General features: G+C 38.9%; 4 protein-coding genes across 4 annotated transcripts; 3 read left to right on the forward strand and 1 right to left on the reverse strand.

Annotated features, from left to right (window-relative positions):
• The first annotated feature begins 3,195 nt into the window (after positions 1 to 3,195).
• On the forward strand, positions 3,196 to 4,209 carry LOC123033389 (olfactory receptor 10A2-like). The gene has a single exon (XM_044449993.1). The coding sequence runs from the start codon at positions 3,196 to 3,198 to the stop codon at positions 4,207 to 4,209; it is 1,014 nt and encodes a 337-aa protein (XP_044305928.1).
• Positions 4,210 to 9,003: 4,794 nt separating this feature from the next.
• On the forward strand, positions 9,004 to 10,023 carry LOC123033390 (olfactory receptor 10A2-like). The gene is given in 1 exon segment (XM_044449994.1): positions 9,004 to 10,023. A coding segment is annotated over 1 exon segment (1,020 nt).
• Positions 10,024 to 13,922: 3,899 nt separating this feature from the next.
• Positions 13,923 to 14,861, reverse strand: LOC123033391 (olfactory receptor 6F1-like). Its single transcript, XM_044449995.1, has one exon. The coding sequence runs from the start codon at positions 14,859 to 14,861 to the stop codon at positions 13,923 to 13,925; it is 939 nt and encodes a 312-aa protein (XP_044305930.1).
• A 1,723-nt stretch (positions 14,862 to 16,584) lies between these two features.
• On the forward strand, positions 16,585 to 17,562 carry LOC123033392 (olfactory receptor 6F1-like). The gene has a single exon (XM_044449996.1). The coding sequence runs from the start codon at positions 16,585 to 16,587 to the stop codon at positions 17,560 to 17,562; it is 978 nt and encodes a 325-aa protein (XP_044305931.1).
• Positions 17,563 to 18,286: the final 724 nt, after the last annotated feature.

An 18,286-nucleotide genomic window follows, 5' to 3' on the forward strand; every position in this document is an offset into this window, starting at 1 on the left:
CTTTTAAGACCTGATCTCAACTGTAGGAAACAACTCAAAGAGAAAAGATAGTTTCCTGGATGATTCTAAGCATTTGTCTTTTTATTGCTTTCATTTCTCTAGTAAAATCTATGTTGATTTTGCCTAAGAACTTTTGTGTGTGTGTGTGTGTGTCTTTGTTAGATGCATTATTTCTGGAAGCATAAGTCTATTGATCTCTTCTAGTCATCATGGCAGCGGTTTCAAATTCCTGAGTCTGTTACTCATAGTAATCTATTTGACCATTGATACAGCAGCATTTGTGGTCAGATAAGCCTCAGGTTTGATCCATCATTCTGAATGTAGAACTATTCTACTGTGGTTAATATTTATCTTGTAACAACTTTGCTGCATTAAATACTAATCTGAAATTAATGTGCAATTCCAACCACTGAGAATCAGAGAGGGACATAAGATCTGATAGGAGAACCTGTATTTTTAATGTCTCAAGGGTATGAAGATCACTGTGTGTCCTGTTCACTTGGCTGGATCGCATAGACCCGTCTCCAGTTCCGTTATGTTGAACTGTATCCTATCTTTTTTCATACAGATGTTGCATGTTAGCTAAACAGACTGAAAGGGACGAAATTATGAAGAAAAGTATATCTTCCCTAATAAAGACTCATAGATAGCAACTGCACATTGCTGATGAAGTTCAGTTTTGGATTATATAGAAATCGTCATATGAACAATTGACTTATGGAGTCCTAAACAAATGAGGAAAGGGGCAACAACAACTAATTTCACTAACTGAAGCAACAAATAGAAGCCCCTACATTCTTTGTCTTGTAATTTTGGGATCTCAATAGTCCCCTGAAACTTCTGTTATCTACATCACACTACTTGCTGGGAACCTGCTCATAGGTCTGGTCACAGCTAAACAGCACCTCTACACATCCATATGCATCACAGGAAAACACTCCAATTTGTAGACAGAGCTCAACCTCCTTCTAAGGACACAGTCTGGCATTCTGACTAGGACACAAATACTTATGTTAATGGCTGCCTACCACAGTTGTATTTCTTTGGTTGCTTGAAAGGGACTGAATATTTCTACTTTTAAGTCTTACAATTGGCATTCAGGCATGGCTTCAGAAACAATAATCAAATATTGTCCTAAAATGTCTATTTTGATGGTCATAAAACTTTCATGTTGCTATAATCTATAAAACAACAACCCTTGTTTTATTTCAGAGAAAAAGAAAGGGAGCATTCTAATATATTCAGGTGCAATGATACAAGCTGTGGGAGGGACTACTGTAGAGAGTCTTTTGCATTCTCAATATTCATGCAAAATCCCTTTCTCACTAGTTAGGACACATTACAATGAAAGCAGCTTAGCTGTATATGTGCTTTTGCGGAACGAGCAAATACAAATGTGGAAGTTGGAAGAGTTGGTAGGAGAATTGTGCAGAGACATTTCTGAAAAAACCTGTTAGCTAGGTGCAAGTGTGAATGAACAAGGAAGAACAAATGGGGAGAGACTGAGAGCAAGAGCAAGAGTGAGACCTCCTTCTGCCTCCTCACAAAGAATCATGGAGAAGGAGGAGAGAGACAGGGGAGTGGTTACTGCCATCCCCCTATGCAGTGAAGGCTGGCAGACCAACAGCAATATCCCCCTCCACCCAAAAGCACACTTAGTACCCTCCTGTAATGGGCCCATAGGGGTTGCATTCAAATTGTTCTGGAGCATTTCCCAACCCAATCTGAAGTTATTGTGTTTACCTTTAAGGACCTAAATTGTTAGGTGCCAGGTTATTTGAAGTGTACAACACTCACCTTTGGGAAAAGGTTGTAGGACAAAAACCAGTGAATTTGAAGCAAGCATCATGCTTCTGGGGACTCAGAATTTCCTTTGCAGTGTCTCAGAGAATGGAAACCTGCACACTTAGAATCCTTCTGGATTAGTGGGTGGCATACAAAGTAATAATAAAAATAAAATAAAATATGAAATTTCTGAAATTCATCAATTTGGTTTTAGTGGTGGTGGTATGTATGTACATGGATCAAATAATTCAGCCTTCAACACACTATGAAGTCTGTGTCGAAGCATGCAGAATATTTGCACATTATTTTTGATAATAATGTGATTCCTCAATAAAGTTCTACTCCATCACTGGTCTTATTAATCATTTCTGCAATGTAGATGCTCAAATTCTGTATTGGTCATCTTAACCATGTAGTTATTTTCTATATGAAACATTAGTCGTGACTACATTAAGTCACATCAATTTCTTATTTGCAATCCTGGGAAATATATGCTGGTGTGTAATTGACCTAAAGTCACAGAATGAGGAATATTTTCCCCTAATTTAAAGCCATCATGCTATCCATTACTTTACAAGAACCACAATTAAAACACATTCAAGCCACATGTTTCAAAGGTCACATTCCCATGTGTCCTATTTTATTTATACCCCTTATTTTAGTAATAATCTCTGGAGCTGCCTTTTTAAGTGCAGTAAAGCAGGGACTGGTAGTCACATGGAAAAATAAATAAATACAGCACTTATATAATCCAGCTAACAAGAACACTTATCAGGGGTAGCAGAAAATTAAGAAGGGACATAGTTTAAGTCATTATTTCAAAGGGAAGTTTTGCAAAATTATGTTCCTTTGTTCCCAGATTTGAATGAGTCAGGCAAATATGTCAGCAATATGATGTATGAATCCAAAAACAGATCACACTTCATGGCAATAGATTAAACTACACTCATCAGAGAAAAACTAAAAATTGCAAGGACTTTTGCAAGAAAAGAAAAGAAAAGAAAAGAAAAGAAAAGAAAAGAAAAGAAAAGAAAAGGAAGGTAATATAAAAAAGGTATTCCATATTCTATCTTTCTCATTGTTTCTTACACTCAGATCAGTTCATAGTTCAGTTCAGATTATTTCAACCATAATCTACAACATATTCTTATGGGGAAAAAACTTAACTATTTGAAGATATCAAAATAAATTAAAAATAGAAGGACATGCATTCATTTGCTTCCTTCAACTGCCATTTTGGAAATGTATTGCATACATGTCTATGTAGAGACACATATGAGCTTTAGAATGAGAAATCTGCTGTTCCTAATGTATTGTTGTTTTCAGATCACTGCAATTAACTTAAACTAAGTATGCATATTTGCATTGGTTTTAAAAGAATATTTTCCCTCTCCATATTAGGACTATCAAATGGAAAATTTTATATATAGAAACAGAACAGTGAATCAATTAATATTCCTTGGCTTTGGAAATCTCCGGGAAATACAGCTCTTGCTTTTCTGGTTGCTTTTAGGAATTTATGCAATAACAATGGTGGGGAATTCTCTCATTCTAATTGCTGTTTCAGTTGATAAGAGACTCCACACTCCTATGTATTTTTTCCTGGGAAATTTATCATTCCTGGAAGTATGGTATACATCAAACATCACCCCCAAAATGCTGATGGACTTACTGAAGAAGGAGAAAACCATTTCCCTGGTTGGTTGTATCACACAGCTGTACGTGTTCTGTGCCCTGGGAACTGTGGAATGCTTTCTCTTACTGCTCATGTCATATGACCGTTACCTTGCCATCTGCAACCCACTACACTACGCCAAAGTGATGAACTGGAACTTCTGCTATACATTAAGTGCTGCAACGTGGTTATTGGGTTTTCTGTTGGCTGCTGGGCTGAACTTCATTGTCACCACTTCTTTAACACTCTGTGGCCCTAATCAAGTCGATCATTTCTTTTGTGACTTAACACCACTGTTGAAATTGTCGTGTTCTGATACCCACCCAGCAGAAGTAGCCATTTTTGTAGCATGCTTTGCGGTGTCACTGGCTCCTTTCCTCTTGACCATCACTTCATACAGCTATATTTTATTCACCATCTTGAACATTCCTTCGTCCTCTGGAAAGAAGAAAGCATTTTCCACTTGTAGCTCCCATCTCATTGTAGTAAGTACATTCTATGGGACTCTGGGCATTACATATGCAGTATCTATTGGGACAGAATCAGTAGAATTAAACAAAATGCTTTCCTTATTCTATACTGTCCTGACACCTATGCTGAACCCTATTGTATACAGTCTGAGGAACAAAGAGGTGAAAAATACTCTAAAGAAGTTGCTGAGTAAAGCTTCAACAGCTCTGAGAAATTGGTCCAATGCTGCCCCACACTATTTATCATTATTCTGTCCAAAAAATGTAGCAGTCCAATAATATTCTTCCATTGGATGTAGCCATCGAATCAGAGATAGATAGAATCACTTGGTCCTTGCACCAAAGGATAACTGACATGTCATACTGTAGGCATGTAAAAACTTGCCAAGAAATTGTTTCTTCTCACTGGGAGGTATTTCTTTGCCCTTTGTTTTAAATGCAATCTTGCAATAAGTCCCAGGCATGGCTGGAAGCTCTAGTTCTGGTGCTCTATATCAAAACTCTATTTTTAATATGGTAATGCATCCTTTAATACAACTACTGTCAGAGCAACCTATATTAGGTTGGCTTTCACTGATAATGCAAAAAACAAACCCCCAAATTCTCTGCAAATAGTTGCTTAGGCACTATGTCTATGGTGCTAGAGATGGTGGGATGCTTTCTGAGTTATACAAAGGATTGTATCATAAAGACCTTTCCAATGTCTCAGGTCCCTACACTTGCCATTTATTTTACTATACTCCTGCACTATAAAATTGCCCCAAAAGTTGTAGACTTTTTATTATTATTAACACACTTTTAGCCCTTATTCCATAGATGTGCTTGATCTTCACTTCTGCAGATAATGTTTGTGTTGCTGCTTTTGACTGTAGCTAACTGTATTTCTTGATTTTACCACATTTGAATATAAATTGCTTATGAAATGAACGACTGGAACTAATCTTTACCATGCTAGCTTGAATATCTCATTATGTCTTAATTTCTTGCAACTAACACTGTGTACCTGAACATGATTCTTGATGTGATTATGAAAACTTTGTTTTAATACATAGAAATAAAGAAATTTAATAAATAAAAATATAGAAATAATCCCTTTAGTGAAGGAGAGAGATTAAACACAAATCTGCGTTTTTTTTTTTTTTTTGTGTTAACATTTTAGTGCTTATAGCACTGATAACCTGTTGAGGTAATAGTGTGCAAATTGACATTCATGATCTACCCCGTGGGTACAAAATTTCAGAGCAATCAGATAAAAAAAATCACACATAGGCAGCTAGTTAAAATGCGCTGAAAATGTGCTTTTTACTCCAGGCTGTGCCTCAGAATATATATTACTTTCAAAATTTGGTGAATACTATTGGTGCACTTTATTTGTGAATTCTGACAAGTGGGACAACATTTATTAACCCTTTTTGATCCTGTGATACCTGGAGGCTTCAACTACTGGAAGACTAATGTGGGCCTGCTCAGTTTTATTCTGAAACCAGAACCCAGCCAGTGTTTTGAGAGGGACTCCAATGGTGCTTTCAGTGTTTGGTCGCTGGAGGGGGGCAGCAGGAAACTTTTAACTGAGATACCAGTTGGAAGGCAGAGGGAATCACTCTCATTGATTAGTAGGTAGCTGAAAATTATGGGATTGGGAGGGAAAGGGAATGTCAGCAGCCTGTGCAGGCTTCCTCAGAAGTAAGCCTTTCTGAACATACTTGTTAATCTCTTCTTTTTAGTGTTTGTGTGGTATATGTGTTTCTTTAATTCAATTCCTAAGTACATTTTGCAAAAACAAAGCAAAACAGGGACACACACACATGCACACACATATCCAAGTCTCTTTCAGCTTGGCTCAGGATATACAAAGCAAAGAAACTGAAAGTTAAGGTGAAATGCTATTTCCCATGATCAATGATGATTTTGTGCAATATCACAAATTATGCTTACTTACAAGCAGTACAAAAGTCAGAATTCTCACAGGAGTCATCCAGAAACACAGTAAAGCTCAGAAGTTTTAGAAGGCAATAGAAGGGCAGGATAATGTGGGACATTTTTGCTAGTTCAAAGTACTCCAACTTGCCCAACTGTTTTGGGCCTGACAAAACAGAAAGTGTGGCACATGGAAGCTAAGTTGGAGGTGGGCAGTTTGTGACAATGCACAACATCAGCGCTGATCATAGGACCTACCTGACCCAGTTCCTCAGGTAACCCATTCTCATGGGGGCACCAGTACTCTAGTGACTGATTTTTTCCCCCTTCCAACAAAGGCCTTCAAGAAGTGTCTAGAGTCTCTTTATCATTGCAAATGAGTTCAGCTTTGAAAACAGAAGAAGCTTCAGTATGAGGCAAAGCCAATAAGCTAGGTGTCTTTACCTCTAGTATCAGCAAGGCCTAGAATTAAGATGGAGTAATTGGGTTTCTAATCAGACCTTCCAATTTCATGGACAAGAGACCATGCAGAGAAAGAAATCAGTTGAAGTAGGTGTGCATTGAATACTGGAAAGTATCCTTCTGGTACTTGTTCAGTGACTCCATTATCCCATCTCAAACTTGGGGTGGTTTCCACAACAAGGGTTGCTGAAGCCATTGTCTCCCCAGTCATCCTCTTTTGTCATGCTGGAGGTGGAATAATCAAAGCTTTTGCTTAAGTGCTACCACTGCTATTCCCAGGAGATGGAGAATGTTTTACAAATCTTATCATCATTGCTATACTTGTTGTTATATTATTCCAACTCTACCATCCTTAGTCATACAAAGGATTCCTAGACTTTCAAAAAGCAGGTCCTCCTTCCCTTTTTATAACTCACACTTGGAACATCTTCCTAGGACATCCTCATGCAGTTCCTTCACCTTTTCTCTTCCTCCTTTTCCACAGGCCCCTCAAATTCTGCTCAGAAACCCACTTTTACTAGCAGCCATATGGTGGTGTTGCCTAATTTCAATAAAAAATAAAGTAGAAGAGTGTGACTGGCTTGAGTTTACATGAGACACATCACTGTGGAAAGATGTATGTCCAAGTTTTTCCATAATCTTAATGCAACAATCTGTTCTAGAAGGCATATTGTCTCCCAGATATTGCCATTAATAACATTCAAGTCACATACTTCAATTGGCATATCCTGTAGTTCCCTGCCTGATTAATATCTGCATTTGTCTCTACAACAATGATCTCTGGTGTATTCCTGTAAAAATATAATTTTACTTATGTATGTATGTATGTATGTATGTATGTATTTATTTATTTATTTATTTAGGGGACTTCTGTGCCACCCCATTCGCCGAAGCCTTGGGGCGGCTTACAACCATAAATACATAGAATCCAATAAAACAATATAAATAATGAATGTTTGACTTGGCTGTGGCACCAAAAAGGCATTAGAAAGACAGAATCCAGCCAAGCAGTAGGAAAAGTGATCAAGAGTGTTGGAATAGCAAGGGCAGATCTATTTAAAAACTGTTACTGTGATGGGAAAGAATTGTTCTACAGTTTCTCTGTGTCAGATCTGAGTGAGACAGACAAATTTGGCAAGACTGTAATTTCCAAATCCAAGAAATAGGAGGCCTATTAAGATAACCAAACATACATAGAAACATAGAAACAGAGCGAGTCAGAAGGGGCCTCCTGGGCCACCAGCCGGCTCTGTTCATGACATGCCCACCATGTGCATGTCCAGCCTATCTTTGAACACCCACACTGAAGGGGCCTCAACGACCTCTCGTGGAAGCCCATTCCACACCCTTGGGGTCCTAACTGTCAGGAAGTGCTTCCTGGCATCCAAATGGAACCTTGGTTCCCTCAGTCTCACCTCATACCTGATCCCCTCAAACTGGTCACCAAACTTGTGGCCCTATGCTGCACTGACTCCAACCTGGATATATTCTTTCTGTAATGAGGAGCCCAAAACTGAGCACAATACTCCAGTTGCAGGCATACCAGAGTTGTATAGAGTGGTAGTAATGCCTCTCTTGATCTAGAAGCCACACTTCTGGCTATGCAACCAAGGGTGACGTTCGCCCTCTTGACCACCGCATCACACTGCTGACTCATGTTTAGCCTGCAGTCAACCAGTACCCTGAGGTCCCTTTCACAAGTGCTGCTCTCCAGCCACTTATCACCTAACCTGTACTTATGACAGCTATTCCTATGCCCCAAGTGCAAGACCTTGCACTTATTCACATTGAACGCCATCCTGTTGTCTTCTGCCCAATTCCATAGTCTGTCCAGATCCTTTTGGATCTGAAGTACCTTTTCCTCAGTTGTGGCCACTGCTCCAGTTTTAGTATCGTCTGCGAATTTGATCAGCAGACTGTTCAACCCTTCTTCCATGTCATTTATGAAAGATTAACCAGGATCAGCCTAGGACAGAGCCCTGGGGGACCCCGCTTGTCACTGGTCGCCATCCCAATGATGATACGGGATCCATTAAAGCAGGGGTCTCATACTCAACTTACCTGGGGGCCGCTGGAAGTAGAGTCTGGGTGAGGCTGGGCCACATCAAGTATTCCACCATGGTGGTGGTGGGCCACTCATTCCGCGTCACTCCCGGGCACCGCTGGTGCTTTGAAGGCCGCAGGAGCCCTCTCCCATGCCCCATCCATCCTGGCAATTGGCCCGCAGGCCGAAAGTTTGAGACCCCTGCATTAAAGGATAACTCAAAAGCATATTGTTGACAGTAGAAATTAAAGGTAATGTTGGTCTTATATTCTCTTTCTCCCTTCCTTATTCACTTTCTCTCTATATCAGTTAAGTTTCATCTGTTGCTTTAGCGTTAGGAAGATAACATTAGCTTTAGCAAGTTTTCAAAAAATGCTTTCTAGCTAAATAACGTAACACAATCAACGGAAAAATCAATACATGGGGGAAAAAAACTCAATTTTTTACTCAGTATTTGTCCACTTGGGAACTCATCATTCATCCCTGAATACTTTCTTAAAAGCATGTGCATGCGCACATACATGCACTCACAGAAAGAGAGAGAGAGAGACCGAGCGAGGTGTGCTTCACTGACTGTGCTGTGTAATTGTTGTTGTTATATTTCTGTAAATGGAATCTTTTTTTTTTTCTTCCCCTGATTAGGACTCATAATGGACAACCCTATACATCAAAATGGAACAACGAACAATCTGTTAGTACTCTTTGGCTTTGAGAATCTCCAGAAACTACAGTTCTTACTCTTTGTTCTATTTTTAGGAATATATGGGATAACTATGGTGGGGAATTCTCTCATTCTAATTGCTGTTTCAGTTAATAAGAGACTCCACACTCCTATGTATTTTTTCCTGGGAAATTTATCATTCCTGGAAGTATGGTATACTTCAAACATCACCCCTAAGGTGCTGGTTGATTTACTGAGAAAGGAGAAAACAATTTCCCTGGCTGGTTGTATCACACAGCTGTACATGTTCTGTGCTTTGGGAACTGTGGAATGCTTTCTCTTACTGCTCATGTCATATGACCGTTACCTTGCCATCTGCAACCCACTACACTACGCCAAAGTGATGAACTGGAACTTCTGCTACACGTTAAGTGCTGCAACGTGGTTATTGGGTTTTCTGTTGGCTGCTGGGCTGAACTTCATTGTCACCACTTCTTTAACACTCTGTGGCCCTAATCAAGTCGATCATTTCTTTTGTGACTGAACACCACTGTTGAAATTGTCGTGTTCTGATACCCACCCAGCAGAAGTAGCCATGTTTGTAGCAAGCCTTGCGGTGTCACTGGCTCCTTTCCTTTTGACCATCACATCATATGTCCATATTGTAATGACTGTACTAAAAATCCCATCGTTTTCAGGAAAGAAGAAAGCTTTTTCCACGTGTAGCTCACATCTTATTGTAGTAAGTACATTCTATGGGACTCTGGGCATTACATATGGTGTTTCTGCAGGAACACAGTCAAGTGAATTAAACAAAATACTTTCCTTACTCTACACTGTCCTGACACCTATGTTTAATCCCATTGTATACAATCTGCGGAATAAGGAGGTAAAAGAAACGCTAGGCAAAATGTTTAGTATAGGTTCATCTTTGTTAAACTTCTTAAATGCTGTTCTATCCAGTTTCTCATCTCTCTGTCAAAAGAATATGGATGGCAACATTCTTTGAAAGTTCTGGAATAACAGGCAGACATAGGATCAGAAATGGAGCAATGTGTATCAAAGCAATTAAAAAAGACAGAGATCCCCACAGTACAGAAGGAAATATTGCTAGTTGTGCCAGAACTGTCTGGACTTCTGCATTCTAAAAAATGTTTTTTGGAATGCAATCTCCTAACTTGTGTTCAGCTTCCCTGAACTGTAATAGTGTGTGGGCTGATTACAAAGCGTACCAGATCCAGAAAGTCATGTTGTTAGCCCTGTCTTACATCCCAGTTACACATGGGATTACTAAGAAATGCCCAATTAGCTTATTTGGATTTATTCCTAAATAGGTATGCAAAGGATTGAAGTCTTACAGCCTGATGTTATGAATGTGGTCTTCAAGCTGAAAGAGGCTGAAAGCTCCTGTTCTAGATACCTGATGATGCAAGTTTTTCATGTAGATGGAAAACCTGCCATCTATTTTTCACACTGACAACTCCCAGGGAGGGAGAAAAAAAGGCTTGGAAAACCATTCTTGGGGGGGTGGGCAGAGGATTTAATCTATGTATTATGAGACCTTAATACAGTCTGACTGAAAGCTAAAGAAGCAAATGAGACAGTAGGGAATATTTGTGGGGGGTTCCAACTACACTTTCAAGTCCTTCCTGCTCTGTCCCCACCAGAGGGCATAATTTTGCATGCAGCAGCTGTGCTGTGGAAGACTGGGAAAAGCGCATCAGCCCAGAAAAATTAAACAAAACTGTTCTTCATTAATCTGCTAAGCTCCATGATCTCCATGAGTTAGTGTCAAGAAAAGTTAAATTGTGCTTAATGGGATTGCACATGAGGGCTCAGATTCACTTTCTCCATAGGTCTGGATTTCTCATGTTGGAACCTTGTCTTGTTTCCTGAAGATATGATAGTGCTTAAGAAGTGTTGCTCAGATGAATAGATTATTCCTCTCCATTGTGGCAGGAGGTTTTTTTTACTATGAAAAGGGTTTAGGGAAATATGGAAAATTCAGAATTTATCCAGTTTACTTCTTTTGGACCAAACATACATTCAACCTCATCCTACAGTCAAAATCTGTACATTTCATAGATGTGCACATCTGAAAATATACATGAAACTGCACAATTGTTCATGCAAAAAGAATAGAAAAGGAAAAAAACCCATTGATACAGACTTGGGTCAAAACAAGTTTCTGTGAACTTTGATAAATTTTATCTTTGCTGATTCACACATCCTTAAAAAACTTGAGGTTCTTAAGTGTACTACATTTTTTCCTAGTTCAATCCTGCATCTATAGATTTGAATTCAATTGGTATTTATGGATTTGGCTTATTGGCTTCAAATACTTATACTAAGAAGTTTCTCCATCAGTGTTTGTTATTATGCTGTGTGCACAGGTAGGGATGAGCCAAACTGTGGATATCTAGCTCATGTCACATTCACATATTTTCCCACACAATTCATGATCTGTTTTTCCAGTCCTTCCTTCCTTCCTTCCTTCCTTCCTTCCTTCCTTCCTTCCTTCCTTCCTTTACAGTATTCTTAAAATACTACTTAAGTATAGATTTTATTATGCATTTCAACTTTTTTAAAGTATGCATTAAAACAATATGAACTTAATTGCCATACTTGGAGAACTGCAAATGAACAGCTGCATTAAAAAAATAGAAAATCTGCCCAAATTCTCCACATTATTTGAAAGTGGCAAAGTGGGGAGCAGGGTTACAGTCACAGAAAAGAAGATGAAATTATCTAACAGTTTCAGCAGAGGTTGAGAAGAAAATTCATATTCAGTACTAATGTTGAATGAAACTCTATTCTTAGATCATACTGGTGGGTAAAGGAAAAAAATGGACTAAAAGAAGATGCCTGGGATGATGAAGGACCACATCCTTTCATACATTATATTAAAAGTAAATTAAGCAACAGTAAAATTGCATCTACAGTTTGAATCCAAATTCTCCACCCTTTTCATGAATGGCAAAATTCCTTCTTTTCCTTGCTGAAGTTGGTGCTGGTCTCAGTGATACATTTACAGCTCCTCATTCATGAGCACAGTTGACAGTGCAATCCTAATACATCTGGGATCTTGGGATCAACACTAGGCAGATACTGACTTCCGAGATTGAGATTTTGTCTTGTTTTGTTTGTTTTAGAAATACGGCATGGTAGCCACTCAATACACTTCCAGTATGCCAGTCTGGGAGGTTGGGCTAACTGGGTGACAGCTGGAATATCCTGAGAACCCCAACATGGTTGAAATATAATATGAAAGGAAGAGAGAACAATGTGGTGGGAGTAACATGGAGGGAGACGGGGAGGTCATAGAAAACCTTTTGGTTCCTTAAAAAGCAAAAGTCCCTCTGAGTAGCTGTAAAATAAATTGTGAGTTAATCATGCATTGTAGGAAAATCTCTTTTCTCTTGTCCTTTCTAAATCTATGGTCAAACAGTTTATTTAGTATTAGGACAAATAGCAAAGGTTTCAATACATCAATGACTTCTTTGAGCACTATGTAAGTAAAATATTTGCTTATTTTAATAATTAGATGTAAAAGAGACAGATTTTTTCCTTGCTTTTATTCAGTCTACCTGAGTCAAAGTAAGCCAAATGTTTGTCTTAGTATATGCATTTATTTTACCTTTCTATGCATATAGAGCACTTAATAAACACTTCAATATTTGGTAAAACATCTTAAATACAATATAACATTACAATAATGGTAATAATAGAGTAATAATAAAGTAACTACAGTTACTGAAGAGAGATTATTTGTGTATATGTGCACAGGTATACAATATTGTAAAAAAAAAACGCATAAAAGAAACAGTCCCTAAAACAGTTTAGAACATTCTTGAGGTAACATTAGCATTAACTGATGATGATGGAGATGGACCTGGTGCTGGAGAGTCAGGATTTGATTGTGCTGCTGGAAAGGGGAGGGGGTGTTACCACTGGAGTCACTTCATTGAAGTAGGCCTCAAGGGTTGTTCGTACAGCCGTTTTCTTTTTTTCATCATAAATGGCCTTGTAGCAGCTGAGGGCCTGATTATAAGTGCAAAAACTGAAAGAGGAATTAAATGATCTACACTTACCCCTAAACACACTGGCTTGGGTATGCTCAAGTCAATGTTGTGGAACAGAAAGCCATGAATACTATGTCTCTAGGGAAGTAAGCTGCCATTGATGAGGTGTCTCTAAATACATCACATAGTTCCCTAGAAATATGTTGCATAGTTCTTCAGACATAGCCTTGACAATCTCTAGTGAACCTCTATCTCTAACAAAAAGGCATGAATATCTCTAGGAATGACACAGCCACTGATGACACCTCACCATATATGTGGTGTAGTTCCCTAGAGATATCCATGGCTTTTTCTAGAAATATTTATATAGGGTTTATGGTAGTCTGTGTATTTGTAAGTATAGGTTGTTCATAACCCTGGAACTATCCATAATTTCCTAATGCCCCCCTGCTGCCCCCATTTTCCTCACTGCCTCCCTGGATCTTTCCACCACACCCAGAGGGGTGGTACTACCAACTTGGGAAATCACTTAGAGAGAGTGAAAACAGTAGCAATTGTTTTCCACAAGGGTTGCAGCCAGTTTGGAAGTGATGGGGAGAAATGAATTCTGCACTCATTCCACTTTACCTCTAGCAAATCAGTTTAGCAAACTTTAGTATGTCAAAAAACAAAACAAAGAAAGAAAAAAGGAAAGGCTACTTTGGAGTTTCAACAAATTTTTGAAACTCCTTTCCTAGAGTTTCAACAAATATTTGCAAAAAGTGAAGCTTCTCTCCAACCACTCTTCATTGCCTAAATGTCTACAGGAATATTCTGTGTCAGTTGATCCAAAATTTCTTGAATGATTTCTTTGGTCTTTCACATCACATAATTTCTATTCTGGCCATCACTTGTGCAAGGCATTCCTCAATACCTCCCTCACCTCCTTGTTTCTTAGGGTATAGATGAAAGGATTCAGCAGCGGCACCACAATTAGGTTGAAGATGCTTACAACTTTGGATCTTTCGAAAGATGTCTGTCTGAAAGTCTTGACAAAAAGGAAGATGGTGGATCCATACCAAATAATAACAACAGCAAGATGGAAGGAACATGTGGAAAAGGCCTTTTGTTGACCCTTTTTGGAGGGGATGTGTAAGATTGTGGAGACAATGTACACATAGGAAAGGAGGGTTATCACACATGAACCCACAATGACAATGATAGCTATGAAAAAAGCTGTTATCTCGAGGAAATGGGTGTCAGTGCAGGAGAGGGCTATCCAGGAATTCATGTTGCAATAGAAATTGTTAATCACATTGTGCCCACAGAAGGACAATCTTGTGATCATGTATGCTGGTATGAAGATGATGAGCAATCCACCCAACCAACAGGCCAGTGCCAGTTTGCTACAGAGGCTGACATCCATGAAGGTGCTGTAATGAAGAGGGTAGCAGATGGCCAGATATTGGTTGTATGCCATGACTGCTATCAGGAAATGTTCTGTGCATCCAAAGGAAAAAATGAAGTACATCTGCAGCATGCAGCCCATGAAAGAGACACTTCTGCTCCTCCCCAGAAATATGGCAAGAATTTTGGGGATAGAGGCCGTGGTGTACCATATCTCTAGGAAGGAGAGATTGCAGAGGAAGAAATACATGGGAACGTGGAAGCAATAATGGGTTATGATCAGAAGGATGATAGAGAAATTTCCCAAAATGGTTAGGCTGTACATGATAAAAAAGAGGATGAAGATGAACAGCTGAAAACATGGAGAGCCAGAGAAGCCAAGGAGGATGAATTCCGTCACACCAGATTTGTTTGCTTCTCCTTGTTTAAGCCCTCCCATCTGTCTGGTTTATACCTATTGGAACAAAATGGTGAAAAAATACATAGCAGGTTTCACTGAAATTCATAAGGCAGCAGTAATATAGACTCTGGCAGGGAAGCAATCCCCACTGAAAAATATGGGAATTACTTCTTAGTAAATACACATGGCATTATTCTCCCAATAAAGAAACAACAGGTTTCCTGTTACAAATCTCTACTAAAGACTGTTGTACAAACTCACTTCTATACCTTTATGAATGCCCTCTGTGTCACTCACAACAAAGTAATAAATATGACTGAAAAACCCATTATGAAATAGTTTTTAATCAAATTCTCTCCCTCTCCTTTTCTCCAGGCATGAGTGAGGACTTTAATATGACAAAACATTTTATCTAGACTGTGTGGACCACCTAGAGAGTTTTGGCTGTGAGACAGTATAGAAATGAAAATTATCTTATCATCATTGACAGGATGAATAAAATACATAGGCACCATTCAATGGGAAGTTCTGCAGAGCCCCCACTGAAATCAATGGGAGCTCTATAATATCTGTTCAAGTAATGTCAATGCAGAATGAGCAAAAGACCATCCCTCTAGTTGATGCCCTTAGAGGTTAGAGACCTGAGCCAGGAAATTTCATGTAAAGACTGAATAATATTTTATAGTGTTCCATATTTTCTAGGACACCTGGAGTCTCTCTGCCACAACTTATGTTGGGGTATGTGAAATTATGTCCCATAAAAGGTTATCTGAGAAGACCAAATGATGATGTTTGGAATAGCCATTATTTTACTTACTGTGGTATTTGGAATCTAGAATAAAGTTTAAAAAATGGCAATACAAATACCACAGAACAACAAAAAAATTTAACACCATTCTTCTCATATCAAGTTACTGGGAGCTGGGGATATCCTATGTACATGAGTTATCCCCGGCTCCATGAAGGAGGGTATCTCTGATTCAAATCTTACCCAGCTCTGTTATGAATTCCTTGCTAACCCTTAGGTAACCACCTGCCTCACAAATTTACTTTTAGGGATAGGTGAGAATTTCTTTTCAGTTTGGCGCATACACACACACACACACACACACAGGACAAGAATAATTGGAGAGGGTTTTTTAATGAATGCAGGAGGAGACAAAACTGACAGCTTTGTCCAATCAATCACATTGGTCAGAATACTTAGCTTAAAAAAAATGTTTCTGAATCCTAGGGTGTTCACCTATGTCTGTGTTGCTGAATAAGGGTGACCACTTCTGGCCATGCCCGACCCTGCCCTGCCCAGCCTTGCTCCTCATCTTTAACTGCTACATGGCAGACTGGTTCAGTAATGTCTTTCCCATGCTAGGAATAGCTGCATTGATTGAACTTGGCAGGTACAGACGGGTGTGAATTTCATTATATATGATTTTTTGAAACAATTTACTAACATTTTTGATGCAAGAGAAAGAAATTGAGGTTTTAAAGAACTGGGTGTGGAAGGAAACAGCCTCCTATATCAAGATATTGGAATAAGTACTTCAGTGACATATTTGAATCATGTACCTGAGATCCTGTGAAGTGCTGCATAAAAATGGATCAACATTATCACCTGATAAAAGTTCCAGTCTTCTGTTCCTGTACTAAACTTGTTTAGTTGATCGTAAGCATTTTCTCATCTCTTAATGTTCTCAAGTAACAGGTCACTTAAAAAAACTGATCAGTGGGTTTTCATGACTGATATCATCAACGGGCAAAGCTCATGAGCCTCAAACAAGGAAGAAACGGATCCAGTGTGAAGGAATTTATCCTTGTGGGATTTCCTGGGACTCTGGAGCTGCGTACTTCCCTTTTCATGCTCTTCTGTTCTATGTACATCCTGACAATCACTGGAAATGTGGCCATCATAGCTTTAGTGCAGGCCAGACAACAGCTTCATACACCCATGTACTTCTTCCTCTGCAATCTTTCCTTCCTGGAAATATGGTACACTACAGCATGTATCCCCAAGACTTTAGCAATCCTGGTGTCACAGAGGCACCAGAAGATCTCCTTCCTAGGCTGCATCACACAGATGTATATTGTTTTTTCCATGGGACGTATAGAGTATTTTCTGCTTGCTGTCATGGCTTATGACTGCTATTTCGCTATCTGCCACCCATTGCACTATAACACTATCATGTCCAAAATGTCATCAGTGCAGATGGCATTGGGCTCTTGGATCTGTGGCTTTCTGGTTATTTTTTTGCCAGCTTTCCTTATTAACCAATTGTCCTTCTGTGACTCCAATGTTATCAACCATTTCTTTTGTGATATTGTGCCTTGGATAGTCCTTTCATATACTGACACTTACATGCTTGCAGCAGTATGGTTTGTAATTGCTTTCATTGTCATCATCGGCTCATGTGTAATAACCCTCATCTCCTATATCTGTCTAATCAGCAAAGTTTTAAGGATTGCATCAACTCAAGGCCGTCAGCGAGCTTTTTCCACTTGTTCTTCGCACCTCACAGTGGTGATTATATGGTATGGTTCCACTATTTTCCTTCATGTCACCTCATCTAAACAGCAGTCATTGGGGCTGACCAAAATAGTCACCATATTGAATACTATTGTCACCCCTTTGTTAAATCCATTCATTTTTACACTTAGAAACACAGAGGTGCGGGAAGCTTTGAGGACCATATTCAAAGGCACAAATGCAATAATAAGTGGCAGGAAAGAGAGAGGAAACAAGTAAGGTGTACAAGATCTATGCTACACCAATTATGTAAGGTTTCAAAGCTCAGTGAGCATTGGATATACAGTTAGATCTCTGGTAACTGAAAGCAAGCCCTTTACAATGTCATAAAATGGTTTCATTTGTGCTAGGGATCTGCAAGGCCATACTTGAGCACCGCTCTTCAATAGCAGAACACATCCTTGCAACATACTGTGTGTGTGGTTGGCCACTGAGAAGATGCACAATCCATTTCCTTCAGGCCTTAGAGATCTCAGTTCTTCCCCACCAGGAACTGGATGGAAGGGCTTAAAGACTAGGAAGGAGTATTGCCAGTGTTGAATCCTGGGATCCTCCTCTATAGACATGAAAATGTGATATGCTGTATAAGTATTAATCTGTGTTGAATGCCATTTTTGCATAGAAAGGATGATATAAAACAAATAAAGAAATTTTGTCTCTGAAGGAGAAAGAAGATACAGATGTCTATCAAACTTGGAATTCCTTTTATTATTGGCTAAAGAAACGGGACTATGCATAGATTTAAATATGTTTATGGATTATCATAAAAAGAAAAAGTTTGGGGGGCTGACCCATTAGGTCTGATGTTTTTGATGATTGAGGATTTTTTAGTTTCTTTTTGTTAGTTTTGTTAGTAGAAAATAACAATAATTTTTTTTCAAAAAAATGAAGAAATATAGCTGAATAAATATGTGATATCCTCATTATAAATGGAAAATTGCAA

The sequence above is a fragment of the Varanus komodoensis genome, unplaced genomic scaffold (assembly GCF_004798865.1).
Source record: "Varanus komodoensis strain SLA01 unplaced genomic scaffold, ASM479886v1 scaffold62, whole genome shotgun sequence".
Lineage (NCBI taxonomy): Eukaryota > Metazoa > Chordata > Lepidosauria > Squamata > Varanidae > Varanus > Varanus komodoensis.

Excerpts from the sequence above, each read along its gene's own strand:
- LOC123033389 (XM_044449993.1), top strand. The coding sequence starts at position 3,196 with ATGGAAAATTTTATATATAGAAACAGAACAGTGAATCAATTAATATTC.
- LOC123033391 (XM_044449995.1), bottom strand. The coding sequence starts at position 14,861 with ATGGGAGGGCTTAAACAAGGAGAAGCAAACAAATCTGGTGTGACGGAA.
- LOC123033392 (XM_044449996.1), top strand. The coding sequence starts at position 16,585 with ATGAGCCTCAAACAAGGAAGAAACGGATCCAGTGTGAAGGAATTTATC.